Source organism: Coptis chinensis, chromosome 3 (assembly GCF_015680905.1).
Source record: "Coptis chinensis isolate HL-2020 chromosome 3, ASM1568090v1, whole genome shotgun sequence".
Taxonomy (NCBI): domain Eukaryota; kingdom Viridiplantae; phylum Streptophyta; class Magnoliopsida; order Ranunculales; family Ranunculaceae; genus Coptis; species Coptis chinensis.
The window spans coordinates 20,420,153-20,443,383 of NC_141458.1; the positions used below are offsets into that span (position 1 = coordinate 20,420,153).

The following is a 23,231-nucleotide window of genomic DNA, read 5'->3' on the forward strand; positions in this document are numbered from 1 at the left end:
CGCCAGTAAATGCTTGCTCCGGCAAAATTCGACGTTGTTGAGCCATTGGAGTTTTTGGAATGTAGTGGGCAAGCAATGAGGGACAACCTTACAAAAAAAACGATGGTGGTGGTGGTGTGGTGGCGGGGCAGCTTGAAATTTTTTTATTTTTCAGTGGTTTTTGGTGATTTAAATTGGTGGAGGTGGTGGTGGTACGGTTTTTGAGGAGATTTGAAATGGATTTAAATGTGTGACGTGTTGTAGTTTGGTTTTCTTTTTAATTTTATTTTTTAGTTAGGGTTTGAAGCTTTGTTGGTCGTTAATGGCGGTTTGGAGAAGTGAAGAATGCGACTATTGGTGTGAAGGTAAGGGGCGCAGGTGCGCTGCTGGTGCGCGCGGGTTGGGCCCAAGCCCAATTCGAATTTTTCGAATTTTGTCGATTTTTAGCGCAACTTCAAACTAAATTTGCCGCTTCGTTACCGGTCCGATTTTTGCGAATGAGATATGGAAATGATCAGGAGAGAATTTTCAATCCAATGATCCATAAAACACTCTATTTTGACAATGGATGACATATAAGATAGTGGAAAACGCCTCAAAGTGCGTGCATGACGTACGTTATGCGAACAAATGAACTCTAAATTCATAGATTATGTCAACCCGAATCAAAATACAATTAAACGGCCTAAGCAACTCTAATGGGACATAAAACATTCTAGGAGGGAAACACGAACACCCCACCCCCAAACAAATTTTTTACAACAGAGTTTAGAAAATTTGTTTTTACAACAGAGTTTAGAAGATTTTTTTTTTTTTTTTTTTTTTTTTAAATGGGTCTTTTAAAGTCAGATTCCCGAGACTTCCTAGATTACTATGTTTATTATTTAATATTTTTTTACTTTTATAAGGAAAAACAATAAGCAATAAGGACATAATTCACCCCATAGAGAAACGTGACTCAAAAATCCGAGAAAACATGCAAGAGTGGAAAACATGAATTATATTAAATATGGACTTAGGATCCGGTACTTACAGCCACACACTCCATAGGGAGGGCCCGGTTACCTTAATGGTGCACTCACCAATATCTGAAAATGAAAGGAAATGCACCAAACACAAAAACTGAGTCGTTTATAGTCGATACTTTCGACTTTATCTAAACATAATATGAACATGCAGTTTATCATATATCAACAACCGAAATAGTTGTGGATCATTCCATAAATAAATATCACATAAAACATATCCAAACACAATCAAGCACCAAGATTTCTTATGACGCAACCTAGTGAAATGAAAGCGAAGTCGGATAACCCTATAACGTAACCTAGCATGCACCTTCTTTTTCATTTTTGAACGAGAGGGTGTCCTAGTGAATAAGTGTGGAAAAGTGACTGGTTGTGGAGAATATGGTGGATATGGATAAGTTGTAGAAGGAAAGCATGTAAACAATGAGGATGTGGGTTTAGCACAAAACTCATTCATGGTGTAGGTAGGGACTGTTTCAAGTCTGAAAATGAAGGTGTCGAATGGTTTGTCCTTCTGAAGTATTTGTTTACTAGGTGGATTTAAAAAATTATGAAGTACAGGAGAAACAAAAGGATCGAGTGCAAACTCGAGATTCCTTTGAAAGGGTGGAAGGAGGGGAGTCGAGGCGGATGTTGTGCAAAGTAGTTCTTGATAGGGTGACTCATCACCTGCTCTAAGAAACTCATCGAATTCCTCATCTAGATTAGTCATATCTACATTACTATGGTAGTCCTCTATATCTTTGAGAAAGTCATTTATCTCGTCCTCATCCATAATATATGTATCGACTAGTGTAGGGATGAAAATGTTGGAGTCTGAACTTCCAAAGGAAAGAAATTTGGACATATGATTATCAGGGAACGTGTTGTTAAAATAATCTCGGCCGGCTCTCGATCATGCTAACCTCTCCATCCATAGACGAATCGGGTAAATGTGTCTTTGTTTTAAAAACATTTACTTCAACAGCAAGATGGCCAAAAGACATGGACATCAAACCATCGCGGCAATTAATGAGCACATTGGCAGTTGTCAGGAAAGGACGCCCTAAGATGATTGGGACAAAGTCGTTAGTGACTTCTGTATCGAGGATGACAAAATCAACCGGATAGTAGAAATCCTGAACCTTTACCAGCACGTTTTCAACCACACCCTTAGAATACTTAATAGACCGATCAGCTAATTGCAACGTCATTTTAGTGGGTTGCATCTCCTCTAGACCTATTTGTCTATACAAATAAAACGGGAGTAAGTTAACACTAGCCCCCAGGTCTAATAACACGGTCGTCGTATAGGAATCTCCTAAGGTGCATTGTACAGTAGGACGACCAGGGTCCTTGTACTTAACAATTCCATTATGTTCAGATATAGTTAGGAATTGTTCTGTTAAAAAGGCGTCTTTTGGTATATTGGTCTTACGCCTAATAGTACACAACTCCTTAAGAAACTTAGCATGGTGTGGTAGCTTTTTAATAGCTTCAAGGAAGGGAAGGTTTATAGTTAGATTCTTGAAAACGTCCCTAATCTCCTCATAATTTGTATCCCTAGTTAACATGGCTAATTTTTGTGGAAACAGTGGTTTCTCTCTATATTTAGCATATGTATCACCTGGATGTTTAACCTTGGCTTTATGTTTCTTAGGTTGTATTGTAACTGGTACCTCTATAGTGGTAGGCTTTTCAGTTTCTATTTCGATATCTAGTAAAATAGCAGGTCTAGGGGCTACTGGTGGGGTAACTATAGGCATAGTTACTTTGTTATCAACCACTCTACCAGAACGGAGAGTGGTGATGGCATTTAGCTCACCTACATTTTTATATTCATTACTAGTATTATTGGTTACCTCAAAAGCTGTGTTTGTTGTTTTAGGATTAGGTATTGCGTGACCTGGAAACACACCTTTGGGTTGGGCTTTATCTTGGGCCAACTGTTGGCTTAAATTATTAACGGATTGTAGAAGCTGTTGCTTAGATTGAGCCATGGTTTGGAAAAGTTTTTGGCTCACTTGTATGAAGGTGTCAAGACGATCCGGTTGTGTGGGTGTAGTAGTCACGGGAACTATCTCGCGTGAATTATTAATGGGCGGATTTTGATAGTTATTATTTACCGAACGATACCTCTATTAGCATTATAATTATTATAACTACCTTGACCTTGTGCTTGACCTTGTCAAGGTTGCACTTGGTTGTTATAATTATTATAATTACCCTGACCCTGTCCTTGTCGTGGTGGAGCTTGGTTATAACTGTGCGTTGGCCTAACATATTGATTATTGTACCCTGGAGGTGTGACGTGTTGGTTATTTCTCCAACCGAAGTTGGGATTTTATAATCAAGGGGCGTTAGGTTCACTATTAATGGAATAAGTCTATTCATAGGCTATAGGACAGTGGGAGTCGGGATGCTCAGGACTCCAACAGAAACTACATGGATTTGAATTTACATTCATGACGGGATAGGCTTTTGTTGAACGTAAATGGCCTCTACCTTTTAGTGAGTGATTCGATTAGAGTTTTAAGCTCGGATCGTGTTTAATTTCAAACATACCACCGCCTTAAACTCGTATTAGAAGAACTAGTGGAGCGGTGGATATTGTCACTACCCCCCAGTTGTTATTTCGCTTTAGTTTGATCCTCTAAAATTTATAAGCCTCCGGGCTCCTTTACTTAAGAAACTACCCCCATTCATTATGTCAAGGACTTCTTTATGGTGGTGTAGAAGTCCTTTGAAAAGGGCACGAACTAACGTGTCTTTCGCTAGGTTATGATGTGGACACTCTATAAGGAGATCGGTGAAACGATTCCAAGCTCTCGAAAATGATTCATGAGGATTTTGTCGAAAGAAATGAATCTTGGAAAGCATCTCATCCGGCTTTTAGGGGTAGGTAAAAATGTCCATAAAACAGTGAACAAGTTTAGCCCACAAGTCCACAGAATTAGGCACTTAGGCAGTTAACCAAGACGCCGCCTTATCGGCTAAGGTGAAAGGGAATACCCTCAGTTTAATTTGTTCCGCACCAACCATAAGATGGTGGAATATTGTTAGGACTTGTTCAATCTTACGCATGTGCTGATAAGGTTTTTCATGGTCTAAACCATGAAAAACGGGTAACAAATTAAAAATATTTGGGGGGATTCGGAAATCCCCCACTGGGTCTGCTAGAACGATGCAATATTTGGGGCTATCGCTCAAGGCTTTGTAGAAGTCAGAGAGAGGAGTCTCTCCTTCTTCAGGCATCATATCAGGTGGTGTGTGTAAAATAGTAGCTAAAGGTGTAGTGGGTGGTATACTAGATAGACTTGTTTGTTGACGTTGTTGTGTAATTACGTTCGGTGTTTTTGTTCGACCAGACCTTAATCTTATACAAGGCTCAGACCAAACTTAGCTAAATACATCAACACTCCAAACAATCCTGATATACTAGTATAAACCTCTAACAGGGGATGCGAGGTGTGGAAGAAAGGAATACCTGATTGCGTCCTTGCTTCGCTTATGAATAGCGTCTTGTTTACTCGTGTTCAGTGTATATAACAAGTTAGAACACTGAAAAACTTGAAAAAATGAAGTTCGAATCAAACCTGTGGAAATCCGGCAAAATTCAGCTCGAGTGGCTGGTGCGCTCACTTTGAAGCGCAGGTGCTCGGTGTAAACTTCGAAGTTCTGTGTTTGGCGCCAGGTCGCTTCGGTTTGAAGGTCGACTCGCCTTCCAAGAAACTTTAAGCCTTGAGTCGCTCCTTTAGAAGCCTTGAGGTGCGTGCGCTCCATTTTTTTTTTTTTTTTTCGAGGAAGTTTAATGCTGAAAAGACAACCATAGTTAGAATCGAACAAGGGTGGGTGGGTGAAATGGGACTTTAAGAAGAGTACTTATACTACGAAAACAATGCGAAAGTAAACTAAGATGGCAGCGGCGCCATTTGATAAATGATAAAAAGATATAGTTTACCTACGAAATGAACGATGAAACTCAAAACGTAAGTAAATTAAAACTTAAATACGTGGCTAAGTTTATCAAAGATTGTTCTACTCTCGATCTATTGAACAGATATAGTGGAGTAGGAAGTTTGTTCCACTCCTAGTCCTTCCGCATGCTGTGTTTTCTAGTCTAATTACTCTACTTTAAGTCTAATGAGAGATTTACGAAATGATAACTAGACTACGATGCAACTACCCACAAGATGCAACTAGTCGACTCTTTAAACAACTATGGGAATACTACGTCGATTCTATGATAAGGAATTAGAGGGGGATTGATTCCACCTTAGCTCAACTTAATCCACTAACGACGAATCGTCGTAATCCAAATTGAACTGCTTTGCAGAACAATCTGGTTATTCCTAATCCCTAATTACACATGGCATTTCTACCAATTCATAACTAGCATGTGAACAATTACACCCATTCTCATGGTGAACTAATCATTTCTAGAGTGGAAAGGAAATTACGACGACTTTACGATAATCGAATCAAGCTTTCATCAAGGCTTCTCAACCCCCTCTAATGGAGGTTTAGCCGAGAATCATCACGCTATCATTCCCAATCAAATTCGAACAAGACATGATATAAAGATTGAAATTTTGCTTATTTAAATTCAAATGGAAACTACTCATGCAAAAATCTATTCAATCTAATAAAGACAAATAATTGAATCTAAGAATTGAACTAAATAAGTAAATGGAAAATGAAACTAGATTACCAAGAACACTATTTTATTAATCTAATGAATAATAAAACAATGATTAAAATACTAAATTAATAATCTACTTTGTTCTAAAGTAATTAATTAAACATGAAACTAGATCTAAAACAAGATATGAAAAACTAATTAATTAACTAATTGAAATTCTAAAACTAAGTTTTAAAACTAATTAATGGAGGCTAACTAATCCAATTTTTAATCTAGGTCTAACTATCTACTATTAACAAAGAGCTATATGTTTCAGATCCAAAAATCGTGCATGGGCTTGGAGCCATGTTTTGGGCCGAAAAATCGGGCCCAAAACCTAATTCTTTCAGTCCAAAAAGGCCTCTTCAGCTACAGTTGGCTTCAACAGACTTTTTGTACACTTTTTCTCCTCTGATTTGGTCAAGGCTTAGACCATTGAAAAGCTCTTTCCGAGTTGGTCGTTTTGACATAAGGTAGGCCCAATTCTGAGGTCTGAGTCCAAAGATACGGCCTTCGAAAGTTCTGCTGACTTTGTGTGTTGTTTCTGCCCGCGTTGACTTTGACTTTTCAGCTTTGACCGGGCTTTAGAAAGGCTTTGTATTCTTGAATCTTGGCCTTTAATCACAGAACTCCTTAGCAACCAACCATTGCTCCTTTATCTCATCAAAGTTGCACATTTCTGCACATAATTGACTTTGAAGCCTGAAACGCATAAAACACGTGTCGATTAACTCTTAATTATTACTCACATAATTGGTCTAAAAGTATGACTGTTACAGGGTTAAAACTACAGTTTTGGGCTCTTATCACCGTATGGCACAGATACACGCGCCTTTGGCCCGACACGATCCGCCTTTGTACAAAGATAAATACATCGCTTTGGCTCCGACGCCATCCCCCGCCCCATTACAGATATGCACGCCTTCGGCGCCCCGATGCACATCTGCCCCCTTACGTCACATATTCACGTGCCTTCAGTGCTCCCGACGCGCATCCACCCCCCCCCCCCCTTCCGTACTAAAAAACTCCAACCGAAGTCCGACTAAAAAAACTCCAATCAAAGCCTATTAGAAGCCAGACAAAAAATCCCAACCGAAGTCCACTAAAAGTCCAACCGCATTTGTTGACTTCAAGAATGATGCAACACTCTTGTTCCACACTATTAAACAACCCACACCTCATAAGTCTTAGGATTCGCCACCTCATAAGCTAGATCTAAAGGTTAGGGGGTGGTGTTAGATGTCCAGCACCACCCTTCTTTGTTATATAGATTAACAGGCATACGCACATGATTCATACATATTCTTATCCTAATACGCAAATAATAGTCCATTACCTACGACATAACAGATAAACACATGTGAATCATGCAAAATTATATTAAAAATTAGAACATGTAAGTGCCCCGCAATTCCGCCAAAGAAATGAAACCGTCGTTTCAATCCACGTGAACGTTATGAAGTCCTGATGGTACTGGACGAATTCAATACAGATGGCCTTGACTCAAACCAATACTGGAGTGACACAGAATAGGTTGGTCATGCACTGAAATCCGAACTAAAACAGATATAACAAGTTAGCACACGCGATAAGAAGGGATAGCGTGCGCGAGTGGTAGGACTCGCAGACACAACTAAATGATTCGCGCACGCGGTCAAAGTAGCATAAAATGTCCTAAATTTTTGGCAGTGAGCTTAGGTAGTTTTGTAGATGTTGTTCCAAGTCTGAGTAAAAGATACTTATATGCGAAACAAAATAACATTATGTAATCAATAGCAAAACGCGAAGAAAATAAAAATGAAAACCAATTCAAAAACGAAAAAGGAAAGGTATGGAAGGGTAGGAGTTGGGGGGTTCCCCTTGGAGATTTTCCAGCTTGTAATGTAGAATCCCTGAATCTTTAGGATGGCAGCGGTGCCATTTGATGTTAGGACTTTGATGGTTTATATCTATGCAAGTTACACAACCATTTACGTACCAATATTCAATGATTTGCCTTACTCACGGATTTCGTGTGTATATTTCGAGTAAGGTGTTCGTCCAACCTTAAGACTAAGCTGATGTCACAACTGGAATGTGTTCAAGGGAACTAGTGAGAAGGATTTTTAATTTTTTATTTTTACTTTCTACGATAACTTAACATGCAAGACAAGGTAAAAAACGAAACTTTGGTAATTTAAACAAGAAGACTAGAGAGAGAGAAAGATAGAGGATTAATCCTACTCATGTAAAGTTTAGCTACATATTTTTTTTAGAAAATAGATTATTACTATCTCTAATCTGTTTTGGGTTCATAGACAAACCCGTAAAGGAGTTGAGGATCAATCCCTAGCAAGATGTACTCATCTCTGAGTCCATCTTACTAGCATGAGGAGTTGAGATGATATTTCAACTCTTGGATTCATCCTACATCAACCTGTCAAATAGAGAAGTCTGAATTCTATAAGGGTTCGCGCGCGCGACTAGCCCCAGTGTCACCTGGGTCGCGCATGAGTTCATCTCGAGCTCCAGGCTTTTAATTTGGTTGGACACTACCATTTTGGGGTAGGATGTTAAATGAGTCCTAAGTTTCTAAGTAGTGATTCTGGAATCTAAGGATACATAGTCTGATCCTCACATAAGCATCATTAACCCTCCACCTTATGAGGGTTTTAGCTTATATTCATGGGATTGAAATGATTATGCAAATTGATGTTATGCTAAGTTAAGAAAAAATAAAAGAAAAGGAATGAAAGACCTTATTTACTTGAAGAAAATTGATTTTATTTTAATGGAACAAAAGCTTTCCACCATTAACACTATTACAAGATAACTTCAAGCTTTTCCTAAAAATGAAAACACATGCATGAATGGAATAATTCTCCCAAATCCCAAATTCAATACATATGAGAGAATTCTCTCATTTCCCACGTGAAAGCATCTCCCACCATTTACTCACATTTAATTCCATCTTATCTCCAAATCATACAAAGCCAAAATTAAACACTATTTGGCACAAAAAGTCTAGTCAAGGTAATTAATACATACAAGGTGTCAATTTGTGCCGATAATTTGGCACTTTTTTCTTGACTTGCTCCATGATTGATGACTCATCCTTTCTTGTGGGCCTACATAATGTGTCCACGTGTTGCGTCCAGTGGTGGGTCTGTAAGTCAATTTCCACAAAATTTGAGCTGAGGTAGAGTTTGTCGTACTGATTGTCTGGGCAGCTTACTCGCCGAAATCGAAGTCCATGTTCAAGAGATATGAGCTTCAGAAGTTTGATGTTTTTCTGCACATAATCCCATTCTGATTTGATTTTGTCCTGTTTGAGTCCCTGGGCTTTAATCTGGCTTTGTTGAGCTTCACATGGTCTGATTAGAAAGACTTCAGCTATATACACTATTCCCAAGATTTAATGCACCATTATTTTCAAGTTAACTGCGAAAACCTATGAAAGTACAAAAAATCTAATTATTTTATGTTTATTAAACACACAATTAACCAAATTGTTATGTCTCTATTACAGTTTTGGGTACTTATCATGCTCCCTATCAATACCCGTCAAGGCAGAATAAGAAAATTATCAGAACAGAAAAATGCATATAGAACATGTCCCGTCACTTACCTTGAGAAAATATTCAATTATAAAATTTTCTTTCTAACCTTCCAGTGATGCTGCCTGCTCAAGTGGGGTGAGGAAGGAAAACAAGCATAATGAAAAATGATTCAGAACCATTGGAATCTTAAGAAAAAAGACACAACACAACAAACAAACATAAAAGTTCTTCTTGAAGACACCATAAGAAAAAGCATGTCTCTCCTCCCCCCCCCCCCCCCATCAAAATTTTAGAAACAATCAAACGAGCTTTTGAACAAACAAAAAGAAGAATCCTAATTTCACCTTCATAAACACATCAATATCTGGGTCTGGCTTAATATTTGTCACTTTCTCTCTTTGGGATAACTCTGACGGCATATCTACAAATAATTCCAATTAGAAACAGAGAACTCTTTTCATATAGAGAAAATATTTTCTATTACTCTGTTGCATAACTTGACACAATTATTTAGAAGTTGAAGTTACCATATCGTGCTCCAACCCCTTGCCATCTTGCGGAAAATGCTAAGGTTTCTCTCATTGTCATTTCTCCAATGTGGAGATCATCCTGACTTACATAAGCTAGCAGAATTCCTCCGCAGAACAAATTCATCCATTTCATGTCTATTGTAGGTTATTCTTCCTGAAACCTACAATCAAGAGAATGGAAACCAAACTTTGACATCTACAAATGAGATCATATTCAATACCTATCACTTTGATTCATTTAATGAATCATGAATTAGCTGCTCACAAAACCTTTCAGAAATTTGCTTACATGTATACTACAAAACAATGGGAGTGAGCGGAATTATGGAATGAGAAAAAGAGAGAGTGCACGAGTTAGGGCTTTGGGTGGGTGAAGGAGAGAGAGAGATGGATTAGGCTACGTTGACATCTTATTTTGACACATTATTTTGACATCCACAACTTACATAATGAACTAAGGGCTAATTTTTTGTAGAGAAAATCTTCCTACCATAGATAGAATCTCCACCAAAACTCGTCTCAATTGGATATGTCTAGCTTTATTAAAAATAGTGCTAAAATTGTGAACCGTTAGATAAATATCAAACTTAAACACAACTTTTGATAAGGTTAGACATGTTCAAATGTCTTAATATTTTGTGGAGATGATCTCTATTGTATGGAGAACATATTCTCATAAAATCAGCCTTTAGTTCATTGTGTAAGTTGTGGATGTCAAAATAAGGTGTCAAAATAATATGTTAACGTAGCCTGATTAATGCGGAAAGATCAGTCAGCAGCAAGAACACTTGATATAAACTGAACTTTTATTTATATTTGTGGAAATATTACAAGGGGGAGAAAAGAGAGCACTCTTATCACTCAAAACAAAGAGAAAATTGAAATCTAAAATGAAATATATGTTCCTCAACAAGTCGGATCTCAAAATATAATTTGGAGTCCGCACAGGAAGTGGCTACATATGTTTGAGCAGTCGTAGTCGGCTGGGCCACCATGACAAAGTATACTTGTTTTTATTGCTGTCTTGAAAGGATAAGAATTCTTATAATGATAAAATCCTATTCCCCTTTTGACTTTTGAGAAAAGCAAAAGGTAGGATGTCTTCTTCAAGGGTCCACCTTGACAAAACTTATTTGCTTGTATTCCATCTTTTTTTTTTAGGGATAATAATCCGTATCATAATGAGTAGAAATAATACTTCTCCTTTATGTCTCCTTCATGGAGAATAATTTTGTTTTATGTCCTCTTCATGGGCCATAGGTGGTCATCATTTCTTCTAGAAATATGATTTTGTCGTGCAAACATAATCTTCCTTATGTTTTAGATGAAGTAGGTTTGGGCTCCTGCTTATCCTTAAGAGCTTGTTTGAATTTAGCCCATATGTCAATTTCAGTACGCTTTACTGGAGGATTAGAAGAACTCGGATATATCTGAGTTAAAGCTTCAATAAGATTAAAATTGTCACCTAAATCTTCATCTAGCTGACTTTCTCCTGCTAGGCAAGCAAATTGATTTGCTTCATCCTGACTATTATTTGATATCATAGAAAGTTAGAAACATCATCCTATTTGGGGGACACTATTGTAGTTCCTGAGGATGATATATCCTTTATGCTGGAGGATGCTTTTGCAGTAGTTGGTAGAAGTCAAAAAATGACTTAAGTTTTTCCATACATAAGTTATTAATTTAAATTTCTGAGAAACTTGGATTCTGAAATCTGATAAGATTATTCATCATATCAAAAGGGTTTCATGTATCCATCTCCCCTGAAGGATTGTTTCTGGGAGTCTGTTTAATGAATAATTTTAAATCATTCTCAATGCTGCTAATGGCTTCTTCGGTTGGAAAAGTAATCCACCATCTTGAATAAAACTTTCTTTTAAGAACTGGAATTCGAAGGTGATTATATTCACATTTAAAATCCCACTTAAAAATCCATGGTATACCATATAAGGTTAAAAAAAAAAAAAAAAAAGGTTAAAGATGGTAAACCCATAGGCATCATCTCCTTTTAATTGAGGATGATATTCAGTCCATTTTAGAAAAAATATCTAAAAGGCTCTCAGGGAGAATATCAAGTTCAGGACCAAAATATTCCCACTAATGAAAAATCCAATATGGATAATCAGTCTTAATAGACTGGGGACATAGTTTAATAAACCATGAATGTTTCTTGTGAGCATTTTGATAGAAAAATACATTAGTACAAGCTAAGATATAATCCTAATAATTATAAAAGATATTTGTCGAACTTGATTTTCGACATTTGTTGGGATCTAAACCCCATTCATTATAAGAGATAAATCTCTTAATTATTGCTTTGTTGGAAGAGATCAGACTATATTCCGAATCAGGCTTCTGTAATGTATGGTTAATATCCATAGTAGATGTAGCTGAATTGAAGCTAGAATTTCCTCATAGATATATCTATGTTTGTCGTCAACAATAGGATATTGTTGTGTGTCAAAATATTTTCTTTGAATTTCTCAAGGATTAGGCATCCACTGCTCATCACCTGGTTGAAGATAAATGACTGTTTGATATGCCCTTTTATTAGGGATATAAGGAGTTGAAGGATTAAGAACTGCCTCTTTCATTGACTTTCCTTTCTGTTGACTATAACCATGAGACAAGGGAGGAAATTGCTCCTCATTGTCAAGGAAATTATATTTTCCTTTACTCTTTCCATGACCTTTAGTGGTATAACCACGACCTTTGCCTCACTGAAAGGTGCTCATAATCCCTGCAAAAAATCTCTTGTTAGAAAATCTGGCAACGAATTAAAATCACCTTTGATATAATCAATGTCAAAATCAAAGACAGAGAGATCAGCTTGCTATCCTACAAAAATCTGTTTAGATGCAATTGATAAGTGCTCAAAAAGTGTTATTTAACTCTCAATTATGCCTCTTGTTTAGCCATCTTAGTGGACTAATAGTGTTTGTAAGTTATGTTTTATGATTCTACAGGTCAAAGAGAGAGTTTTGTGGAATATTAGAGAAAAAGGGGTAAAACAGAGCAATTCGGAGCATTAAGGATCACATGGGAAGCCCGTGGACAATCATGGAGAAGGCCAAGGAATTGGAGCTATTAAAAATGCGACTTGGACATATTTTAAAGCCTATTTGGAAGCCCAAGGCCAAAGGATTCGTTGCTTGGACCAAAGCCCACAAAAGAGGATAGAATGATAGAACAGAAGAGACAAAATCGACTAATGCGTGCGGGGATGGATCGAAAGGCCCGCACGCATGGGATCGATTAATCAGAGCCAATTTCTTCTCAGTTTTGGAGACGAAGTTCGACTCAAAGAAGTCTATTTGTATTAGGAAACAAATGACGGTTTGGAATGCTTCTAGAGCTCATTGTAACCTCTATAAATAGAGGACCTAAGTGCCTCATGTAATTTGCCAATTCACTTATACTCTTGTCTCCAAAACTTGAGGCAAAGAGAGATTAATAATAAAAGATCGGTTTTAACTAGCTGAGTCTTAATAAATTAGTCTTTCTAGTCTTATGTTCTTCGACTCTTCTTCTTCTCGTTCTTCTTTCTTTATGGAAAACTAATTTTCTCCTTCAAGGGAGGAGATGAAGCCAGTGCTTAAGGTTTAATGATTCTTCTGGTTCATGGTGTTCTTCAATCAGGTTAGTTCTTTATGTTTTTAGTTATTACTTCCATTGCCCAGACCAGGGGATGGAAGTATAGATTAAGGGTTTTTATTTATTGCAATTGAATATTTGCTAGTGACATGCTTTTATTTATTGCAATTGAATATAATGCTAGAATAGGGTTTTATTTATTGTAATTGAATATTATACTATTATTCTCTACTTTTCTTCTAGTTGTGTAGTGTTTTAGAGTAAGAGAAGTATTCCTTGTGTTTGCCTTAGATGGTGATTCATTGAATAGCTGCCCAAGCTCACATAAAAGGAAAGAAGATACTAGTAACATAAACATAGGAATAACCTTAAGTAGAGTTATTTGCTAACGATGTTTTGTCCAAGAGGGCATCGACACTCGCTCGATTGCCTAATTATAGTCTACTTGTGAGAACAACCATGAAGCAAAAGGTTATTGAATCAAAAGTATTGTTGGATTCTAATCTCTTGAATTCTCTTTCTTATAAATTCTCAATAGTTTAGTTTAGTTTAGCATTAGAATCTATAATATCTATAATTATAGTTTTTAATCCCTCAAACCCCCCTTTCCAGTCATGTCCTTCACATAACATACACTTAAAAGTTGAACGATATCCTACTTATCCTTTACTTATTAAGGGATAATTAGGTTTTGATACGCTTCTATTTTGTTCAACGACCATACACCATCTACATCATCCATATATCATCTTATAACATAAAAAGAAGCTTGTCAACAATATTCTTGATATCTTTCTGTAATACCTATTTAGCAACACTACAATCAATACGAACCAAGAATCACTTATTTAATAAATCATCCTGAAATTTATGAATACATTTTACCAGTGAAAGAATCTCTTGCTTTATAGTAGAATAATTAATCTGAGCCTTCTTCCAAGTTTCAGAAGTGAATCGGATTAATTCTTCTTTACTAGTGATAGGATTTTTCTATTTTAAGATACCACTGTAACCAATATTGGAAGCATCTGTTTCGACAATTTTAAACCACTGAAAATTAGGTAAAAATAAGCAAGGTAATTGCTTTGCTTTAAGCTTAATCTTTTGTACTGCAAGAGTATGTGATGAACTCCAAGTTGTTGGAACCTTTGCTAGTCTAGAGTATAAGATAGAGGTATCTTGTGAAAGATTTTTATAATAGTCTGCTAAATAATTAAGACTACCAAGAAATCTTTGTAACTAAGTTTTGTCTAAGATTTCATCAGAAAATTTAGATGCAAACTCAATAGTTCTGTCTATAGGGATTATTTTTACTTTAGTAATGTTATGACCCAGAAAACTAACAGTTGTTTGAAACAATTTCATTTTAGGTGCAGACACTACTAAACCATTTCTTTTAATAAGATCTTTAAATATCTTTAGATGTTTAATATGTTGTTCTAAAGATTTAGAATAAATTAGAATATCATCAATATAAATAATAGAAAAATCCGAATAAAGATTACAAATATCATTCATAATATTCTGAAATTCTTAAGGAGCATTTTTTAATCCAAAGGGCATTACTGTCCATTCATAATGTCCAAAAGGGTACAGTAAAGGTAGTTTTATACCTGTCTTCAAGAGCTATCTGGACTTGCCAATATCCTGACTTAAGGTTAAACTTTGAGAAAATGATTGTTGTAGATAAGCGATCTAAAAGATCCTTAATGATGCCTTAAAATGGATTAGATATCCTATTCTAAATAAAAAGTTGTACAACTCCAAGGAGACTTACTGGGAGTAATCAATTTTTTATCCATAAGACTCTGGATTTGCTTTTGGCATAGTGCCAAATATTTCATTTGACTAGGTCTAGCCTTAGTCGGAATAAACTTTTCATTAAAGCTTGCTTCATATGGTAAAGAGACAATATGTTTCTTTCTCGCCCAAAAAGCATTAGGGCCCTCACTACAAACTTCAGTGATAAACTGATTCTTGATCTGTTCAATTTGTAACTGAAATTCCCTAGTGTTAAGTCTTTGTTGCAATTTTAAAAAAGTTATTTCTTATTTGAGAAAGTTTAACTGACTTTCTTTAGCGATCAAATTATTATTAATCACTTGAATTTGTTTCTACATATGAGGAGTTATAAACTCAAAAGTAACTTTCTGATTAGCAATAGTTGAATAAATACCTTTCTCATTAATCTTTTTTTTTTTAAGTTAAGTTAGGGTTAGGCAGACCCCCACCTGTATTGATTCAACTGTTTCGTACATAAGTTTGTCCACTTGCGTCATCATTTACAATACATTGTAATATGTGATCTAATGGAGGGACAAAATGTACAACAAAACTAGATGCGTCATAAAGAGAAGCTAGATAATCTGCAGCTCGGTTCACTTCTCTATAGGCATGAGAGAAGGATATAAAAGTGAACTTAGCTCTTTTCGTATCTATAGCTTTAAGAATGTCAAGACAGAACCAAGGAGGTTTCTCTACCTTGTTGATTGTGTTCACAGCTCTCAATGAGTCAGACTCAACCTCCACTTCCTTGTAACCTTCATCGAGACATCTTTGCAAGCATATGTCGATAGCTTTGATTTCCTGAAACAGCACAGACGCCATGCCTCCACTGCCACTGAATCCAGCTAACACTTGTCCCTCTTTGTCTCGTACTACCCCACCTTGTCCAGCTCCATTACTACTCAAGGCTCCATCGGTATTGGCTTTCACTCGATTGCCACTTGGAGTTCTCCAAACACATTCAATTTGCCTTTGCGTCTTGTATCTAGGTTCAAGATTAAGTCTCTGAAAAAGGTTTCTAGCTCTATTCGAATCAATGATTTCAGGTCTGAGGACTTGCAAATAGTTCCTTATATCTCTTACCATTTTCTCATATATCCTCCTTGCTGACTTAGCAATATTCTGAAATCTACGATCGTTCCTTTCCCTCCAGATATAGGCAACAGCAGCACAGAAAAATACCTTGTATACCTCTCCCATATCTACCTCTTTGCAAATACGCAAAATCGACGACCATTCTCTGTTTGCTATTCTGTTATCTGTGATAAGACCAAGTAGCCACTTGACTCTAGAGATGACTTCCTTGGAGTACGAGCATTCAAAAAACAGGTGCCCTGAGAATTCCCGACTGTTATTACATAAGCAACAAGCTGAAAATTGTAGGATTCTCCTTTGCACAAGTCTGTCCTGGGTCAGGAGACTTTGCGAGAGCAGCTGCCATGTAGTGAAGGAGTGTCTAGGTAACACCCACTTACCCCAGATGAGCTTTTGCCATTTTTTTCTTATCCTTCACTAGTGAAAGAGCCTGATACGCACTGTGTGAGGTAAACTGCCCCCTCGGATGAGGCATCCACACTACCTGATCTTGTGCGAGATGGGTATTGATATTCACTGCTCTAATAACCTCCTTTAAGGTTTGTGATTGTATCAGGTTGACTGTGTCATTCCATTCCCCATTGGAAATGATTACACTCACCTTTGCGTTCAAAGGAAAATCCCATTCTATCTTTGCTTCAGCATCTTCGATCAGAGGTGATCTTGAGCACCAAATGTCGTGCCAAAATAGCGTTTCCTCCCCTTTTGCAATGGAGTATTTGACGAATTTCTTGGCTGTGGTTCTATTGTTCAAAATACTTTGCCATGTCCAAGAACAGTCTCTTGGTACTTTCATAGTCCAAAAGTAGTTGGATTTGATGTGTTGCTTCCAAATCCAATCTACCCAGATGGCATCTTCTTTCGTGGACTAATTTGAAAATCAGCCCACAATGTGCACCCACATTCCATCTGTGGACATTCATAACTCCCAGCCCACCTTCTTCCTTTGGTTGGCAAACTGTACTCTAGCTCGCCTGGTGCAGCCCTCTCCTATTATTTGTACCAGTCCATAGGAATTTTGCACAAATACGTTCCACTTGCTCGAGCACTGTCTTGGGAAGAATGAAGGTTCTTGCCCAATATGTGTGGAAGGACAATAGAATGGACTTTATTAACTGTAATCTACCCGCATGCGATAATACCCTTGATTTCCAGTTGGTAATCTTCTAAGTGATCTTCTCTACCAAAGGTTGACATTCCTTGATTCCTAGTCGAGCAGAGATAAGAGGAAGTCCTAGGTATTTCACCGGAGGTTTAATCAAGTCAACCTCTAAAATGGTAGCCAAAGCACCTGCTTCTTGATCATTTAGTCCTCCCACTAGGATTGATGTCTTGTGCTTGTTGATCTGTAGCCCAGTTGCACTTCCAAAGATATCCAGACATTCTTTCATGGCTTGTATGGATGAAGTCTCTCCCTTGCAGAACATAAGAACATCATCAGCAAAAGCAAGATGAGAGAGCTTCACCTTCTTACATTTGGAATGATACTGAATAGATTTATTGTTGAGCTTTTCCTTAATCACACAACTGAGAATCTCCATTACTAGTACAAAGAGATACGAGATAGGGGGTCTCCTTGTTTGACTCCTTTGCCTCCATTAAAATATCCTTCTGACGCACCATTTATCATGACAGAATAAGAAGGAGATGAAATGCACATGTCAATCCACTAATACATGTTTTTAGAAAATCTGAAGGTCCTGATCATTGCCTTGATAGACTCCCAACTGACCATATCATATGCCTTCTGGATGTCCAACTTAATGGTACATCTAGGTGTGTCATGCTTCCTGTCATATCCTCAAAGAAGCTCATGAGACAGAAGAATATTGTCCTGAATGGATCTACCAAGGATAAAAGCGGATTGATTAGTCTGCACTCAATCATCAATAACTATCTTAATCCTATTGGCAATAACCTTAGAAATACATTTGTATATGGTATTACACAAGGCTATAGGTCTAAAGTCTTCAAGTTTTGTGGGATTGTTGACTTTAGGGATAAGACATAAGAAAGTAGCATTAACTCCTCTAGGGAATTTGCAGTATTTGAATGCATTAAGAATAGCAAGAGAGAAATCATGACCAACTACTTCCCAGCATTTCTTAAAGAAAATAGGGGTGAACCAGTCTGGCCCTGGGGCTATATTTTCTTTCATCTCCAAGAGAGCATTTTTAACTTCATCTACTGTAACATCCACTTCCATAATAACCTTCATATGGTCAGAGATTGTATTTCGGACTTGCAACTGATTGAAGAAATTATCTCCGCTTATCTCCTCTGCTTCAATTCCCAGAAGAGCAGTGTAATACTCAATGATAGTCTTGGTCACCTCTGCTTGTCCTGTGATAGTAGTCCCTTGAGAATTCTGGAGAGCCCATATCCCTGTTCTGGTCTTCTTTTCTTCTAAGGATTGAAAAAAAAATGATGTACATTTATCTCCTTCTAACATCCATTCACTGTCTTGCTTGCATTTGATCTCAGAGATTTCAATACCTGCTAGTTCACTATACCTCTATAGAGCTTCATGATCCTTCTGTCCCAAGTAAGGGTCCAATGGCTTTGATTGGATCTGCCTTTGGATGTCATATAGATTCTCTCTGGCCTGTTGAACTCTTCCATGGATGTTTGAAAAATTATTCCTTGCCCACGGCTTCAACATTTCCTTCAAAAGCTTTAGTTCATACATAGGATTGGAGAAAATATTACTCGTCCACACTTCTTGAAGGATGGTGTGAAACTGGGGCTATTCAAGCCAAAAATTCTTGAACCTAAAAGGTGTCGCCTTCCTCTCAAAATCATTCCAAAAGAGTAAAATTGGCGAGTGGTTAGAGACACCATGGGGCAGAAATTCTGCCATGGAATTTGCGAAATCATCCTCCCATAAACTATTAACCATACAGCAGTCAATTTTGGTCATGATTCTGCCTTTTCCCTCCACCTTGTTGTTCCATGTATAAAAAACCCATTGAATCTAAGATCGGATAATTCTATTTTGTGCAGACATTCCACAAAATCCTCTGCTTCTCTTGGGTGCATTGGACTCCCACCCGTTCTTTCTTCTGGTTTGGTGATGTTATTAAAGTCTCCTGCTGTACACCACGGCAAGTTCACTAAGCTTTTGATGGTAATTAAGTCTCTCCATAAATTCAGTCTAAGATATTTGGTATTTCTGGCATACACTGCAGTTAAAAGGAACTCTTCATTAGTAGGTTTGAATCTCCCCTTGCAATGAATGTACTAGTCAGATTCCGATATCTTATTAATTTCCATCAAGAAAGGGTCCCAACATATCCAAATACGCCCAGAAGGATCCTTATTGTAGTTATTCATACGATCCCATAGCGGACAACAAGTGTTCCTAATGAGATCATACTTATCTTGCCTGACTTTGTTTTCAAGCAAACAAAAAACACTAAGCTTCTTCTCTACTCTGACCTCATTGGCACCTCTCACATTCCAGAAGCACATAGATGTCCTCATTGATGATTCCTATTTTTGGATCCTCGAGGTCTACCCCTATTCTTCTTGCCACTGTTATTACTCCTTGGATTCGAGTCCTTCTGTTTACTGACATCAGGGCCTCTTCTTCCACATTGTTTCCCCGATCTTGTTGTAACACCAGTTGGTATTTCTACATTCGGTGTAACAGGTTCAGCCACTACCACATCCTCGAGCTGAACACGATCATGGACATGCTCAGTCTCGACTTCAGAAGTTTCCGAGTCCTCAGAGTCGAGCCCATCTGTCAAGAGATGGAATCTTCCTGATTCCAGATTGTATAAAGCTCTATCTTCTGTTTCATTAATCTTGGTAATAGGCATAATAGAATTAAGAAAAGGATTTCCTAAAATAATATGTCGAGAAAGATCTTTAACCAGAAAGAAAGTAGAAGATAAACAATGACCTTCTTTACAGATGAATACATCTATTAATTTGTATGCAATATGCATAGGAGTACCACTAGCAGTGGAAAGATTCTGAGTAGATTTCTCAAAATATTGAGTAGGTATTAAACCTTCTTGAATGCAATTCAAATCAGCTCCACTATCAATTAAGGCAATATGATTTGTAAGAGTGTACTCATTATTAATAACCAAAGTAATAAGAATATTCCATCTTTGAAAAACAAAGTTATCCAGGGATATCTTATTATGGTGATGGGGACCATAACTAGTAATAAGATCTTTATTAATCTTTAATTCTTTTATCTCTGTCTTAAGGTTATTAACCTCATAATGTAAATCAGGAACATTAGTACTACGAGATTTACCGAATCTACTATCAGGAAGTCTCATATCATTATAAGAACGAAGATTCTATAAAGTCATAAAGTTCTGAAGATAATTAAGATTATAAATCTTATCCTGGGGATTAATCATAAATTTTCTTATCTTCAAAAGATTACTATAGTCTTGTGGTCTAGTGGAACACTGGCCCATATTATGACCATAATGATCACATTTATGACAAAAATGAAGAGCTTTGGCTTTAGGTCTAAGTCTCTTCCAATGTTGTTTCTCTTTAAGAGTTTTTGGTTTCTTATAAGTCTTGGATTTGTTATCAGCCTTTTTAACCAATATGTTATGCTCTTTAGGTGGTATAATATCAGCCACAGTGTCAAGACTATCTTTCAGCTTTAAAGGTGTTGTTGGAGGATAGACAACTGTCATCTCCTTATCAGCAGAAGTAGTACAATTCTTTTGATGAAATTCTAAAACACCAATATAATTATTAGTAGAGGTAACATCTATTTTTATCTCAGTTTGATTAGGTAAAGCTATTTTTACCTCAGATTCTACCAGTTGATTTGGAAAAGGAATAATCTTATCTGGTAAATGATTATTAACTTGTTTAACATGTTGAATAGGTCAACTAGGTTTTACCCTATCAATTAACATATCCTTATTAGATAACATACCTTTGGATCTTAAATAATCCTTAACATCCTGTTGTAGAGTAGCTCGTTTGATTCTAGAATTAAGAATTTTATGATTCTGATACTCTAGACAAAACCATTTAGCCAGAGTAGTACCATAATCCTGGTACCATCGAAAATACTCTTGATAATTTCTAACCATATGTTTCAATTCTGCAAAAGTAAAATATTTACTCAACTCTTCATATTTTAACTTATAAAATTGATTTGTTTCATAAGGTGTATAATCCATCTGTAAAACAAATTCCATCTCTGATGTTGTGGGAGATTCCCTGGCTTTCTGTGTATAAATAAAATGTGGTATTTGTTGATTAGAGATACGAATCTCTTCTACAGATTGATTATACTGAGATATGGATTCAACTTCTGATACTAAATGCCTAGAAGATTGTGGTATGGATATCCTATAAGAAGATCTCAAGGACAAACTTCTACTAGCTAACAAAAGGTTTCTTAAAGTTTAATATAACTTCACCTTCTGTTGATTGAATTATTTGATATAAATCATTATTAATTATTGGCTATGGTTGAACAGCGTTTCTGCAAGTCCATGAATCAGGAAATTGAATTTCACTCCAAGGAATCATCCTAGGTGTTGCTACACTAGAAGTTAAAAGATTTGTATCAATTAACACAGTTTTACCTGGTGTAGTTTTATGTCTAGCATTAGGAGTTAAAGTTTGTAAGACTTTATAATGAATATTGTAGGTAATTCCAATCACCTCAGATCCAGGTAAAAAGTTATAACATTTAGCCTGAATTTGTAATAATATAGAATCATATAAATTTCTATCTGATAAAGACAAACTAAAATTAGGATAGACATCAAAATAGACTGGTCCATGACAAAGACTAGTCTCTACTACTCCCATAAGGGAAGGTAAATAGTCGAGGCACCTAGCATCTCTAAGAGTTGCTTGAATACAAGCATTCATACCCAACAGGGTCAAAGGTCTAAATGCAACCTGTATTAATCCTACATGAATAAATTTATAATTTTTCATATAAGGATATAAATCACGAGGACTTAAAAGATTCAAGTTATTACTCATAGAATGTAAACTAATAGTTTGTTCCATAGTTTTTACAGCAATTTTACTGGTCAATTTCTCAATCCAGTTACCATATTTATATATGGTCTTGAGATCCATATTAGGAATCGTACGTCCATTTGTTCATTTTATCATGCGTGTCGAGATCATACATACTCGATTAATTCTGTGTTCTTAATTTAACTCAAATCATATCATCATTTGATGACTGTGTTATGGGTGTTGAGGTGTCAGTGCAAAAACAGGTAGAGTATATTAAATTATAATCATACCAAACAATATTAAAACTATTCATGATGTAATCATTGATATATCGTCTTCTTCTCCAAGCATTATAAACAGTCAAATCAAAATCAAGTCTTCAGTGTTTATAATAGTAAAACCACGTCTGTCAACGCTTTACGGGGAGCAAACGGCCTAAAACGCATATCCTGCTAAAACGGCACTGCATATACCCTACGCGACTTTGGTGACGTCCCAGAGTTACTATCATAAACGTAAAGAAACAATAATGACCTAGTGCTTAAAGCAAATAGTCTTGTATCATAAAGAATGAAATTAAGTAATCCTAATATCATCTTTAACAAGATACTATTCATAATACTGGAAAGGAAGAGTCAACAGTATTTTAGGAAACCAACGGACATTCTTGTTGTTGAAAAACCGGGCTTTTAGCAAGTAGTCCTTAAGTATAACCCACATGCCTTATTCCTTAATCATATTAGGGCTATCCCTTACTTACATCTTTCTTAGGAAATAAAAAAATTAAATATAACTGTAAAACATTTCCTCGCCGTTAATGCACTAACCTCAATTTAAGCTGTCATGGCTCTGATACCAAAGAAAAAAAAGATCAAGTAAAACACCTGATTAATTCAGAAAGATCAGTCAGCAGTAAGAACATTTGATATAAACTGAATTTTTTATATTTGTGGAATTATATATATATATATATATATATAGGAGAGAAAATAGAGTGTTTGGCGAAGAAAAAGAGAATGGAGATTGAGGACGGATAGACAGACAA

General features: G+C 36.5%; 2 protein-coding genes across 2 annotated transcripts; both read right to left on the bottom strand.

Annotated features, from left to right (window-relative positions):
* Window positions 1-15,574: 15,574 nt before the first annotated feature.
* LOC147508527 (uncharacterized) lies at window positions 15,575-17,009 on the bottom strand. Its single transcript, XM_086597222.1, has 2 exons — window positions 16,594-17,009; window positions 15,575-16,466 (listed from the first exon to the last, which is right to left on the bottom strand). The coding sequence occupies exons 1-2, from the start codon at window positions 17,007-17,009 to the stop codon at window positions 15,575-15,577; spliced, it is 1,308 nt and encodes a 435-aa protein (XP_086453348.1).
* Window positions 17,010-17,379: 370 nt separating this feature from the next.
* On the bottom strand, window positions 17,380-17,754 carry LOC147508528 (uncharacterized). The gene has a single exon (XM_086597223.1). The coding sequence runs from the start codon at window positions 17,752-17,754 to the stop codon at window positions 17,380-17,382; it is 375 nt and encodes a 124-aa protein (XP_086453349.1).
* Between the last annotated feature and the right edge of the window lie 5,477 nt (window positions 17,755-23,231).

Bases quoted from the DNA above. Each gene is read 5' to 3' on its own strand.
- LOC147508527 (XM_086597222.1), bottom strand. From the start codon at position 17,009: ATGAAAGTACCAAGAGACTGTTCTTGGACATGGCAAAGTATTTTGAAC. The intron at 16,467-16,593 runs GTAAGTGGGTGT...ATGTAATAACAG, and splicing joins ATGGCAAAAGCTCATCTGGG to TCGGGAATTCTCAGGGCACC.
- LOC147508528 (XM_086597223.1), bottom strand. From the start codon at position 17,754: ATGGAGATTCTCAGTTGTGTGATTAAGGAAAAGCTCAACAATAAATCT.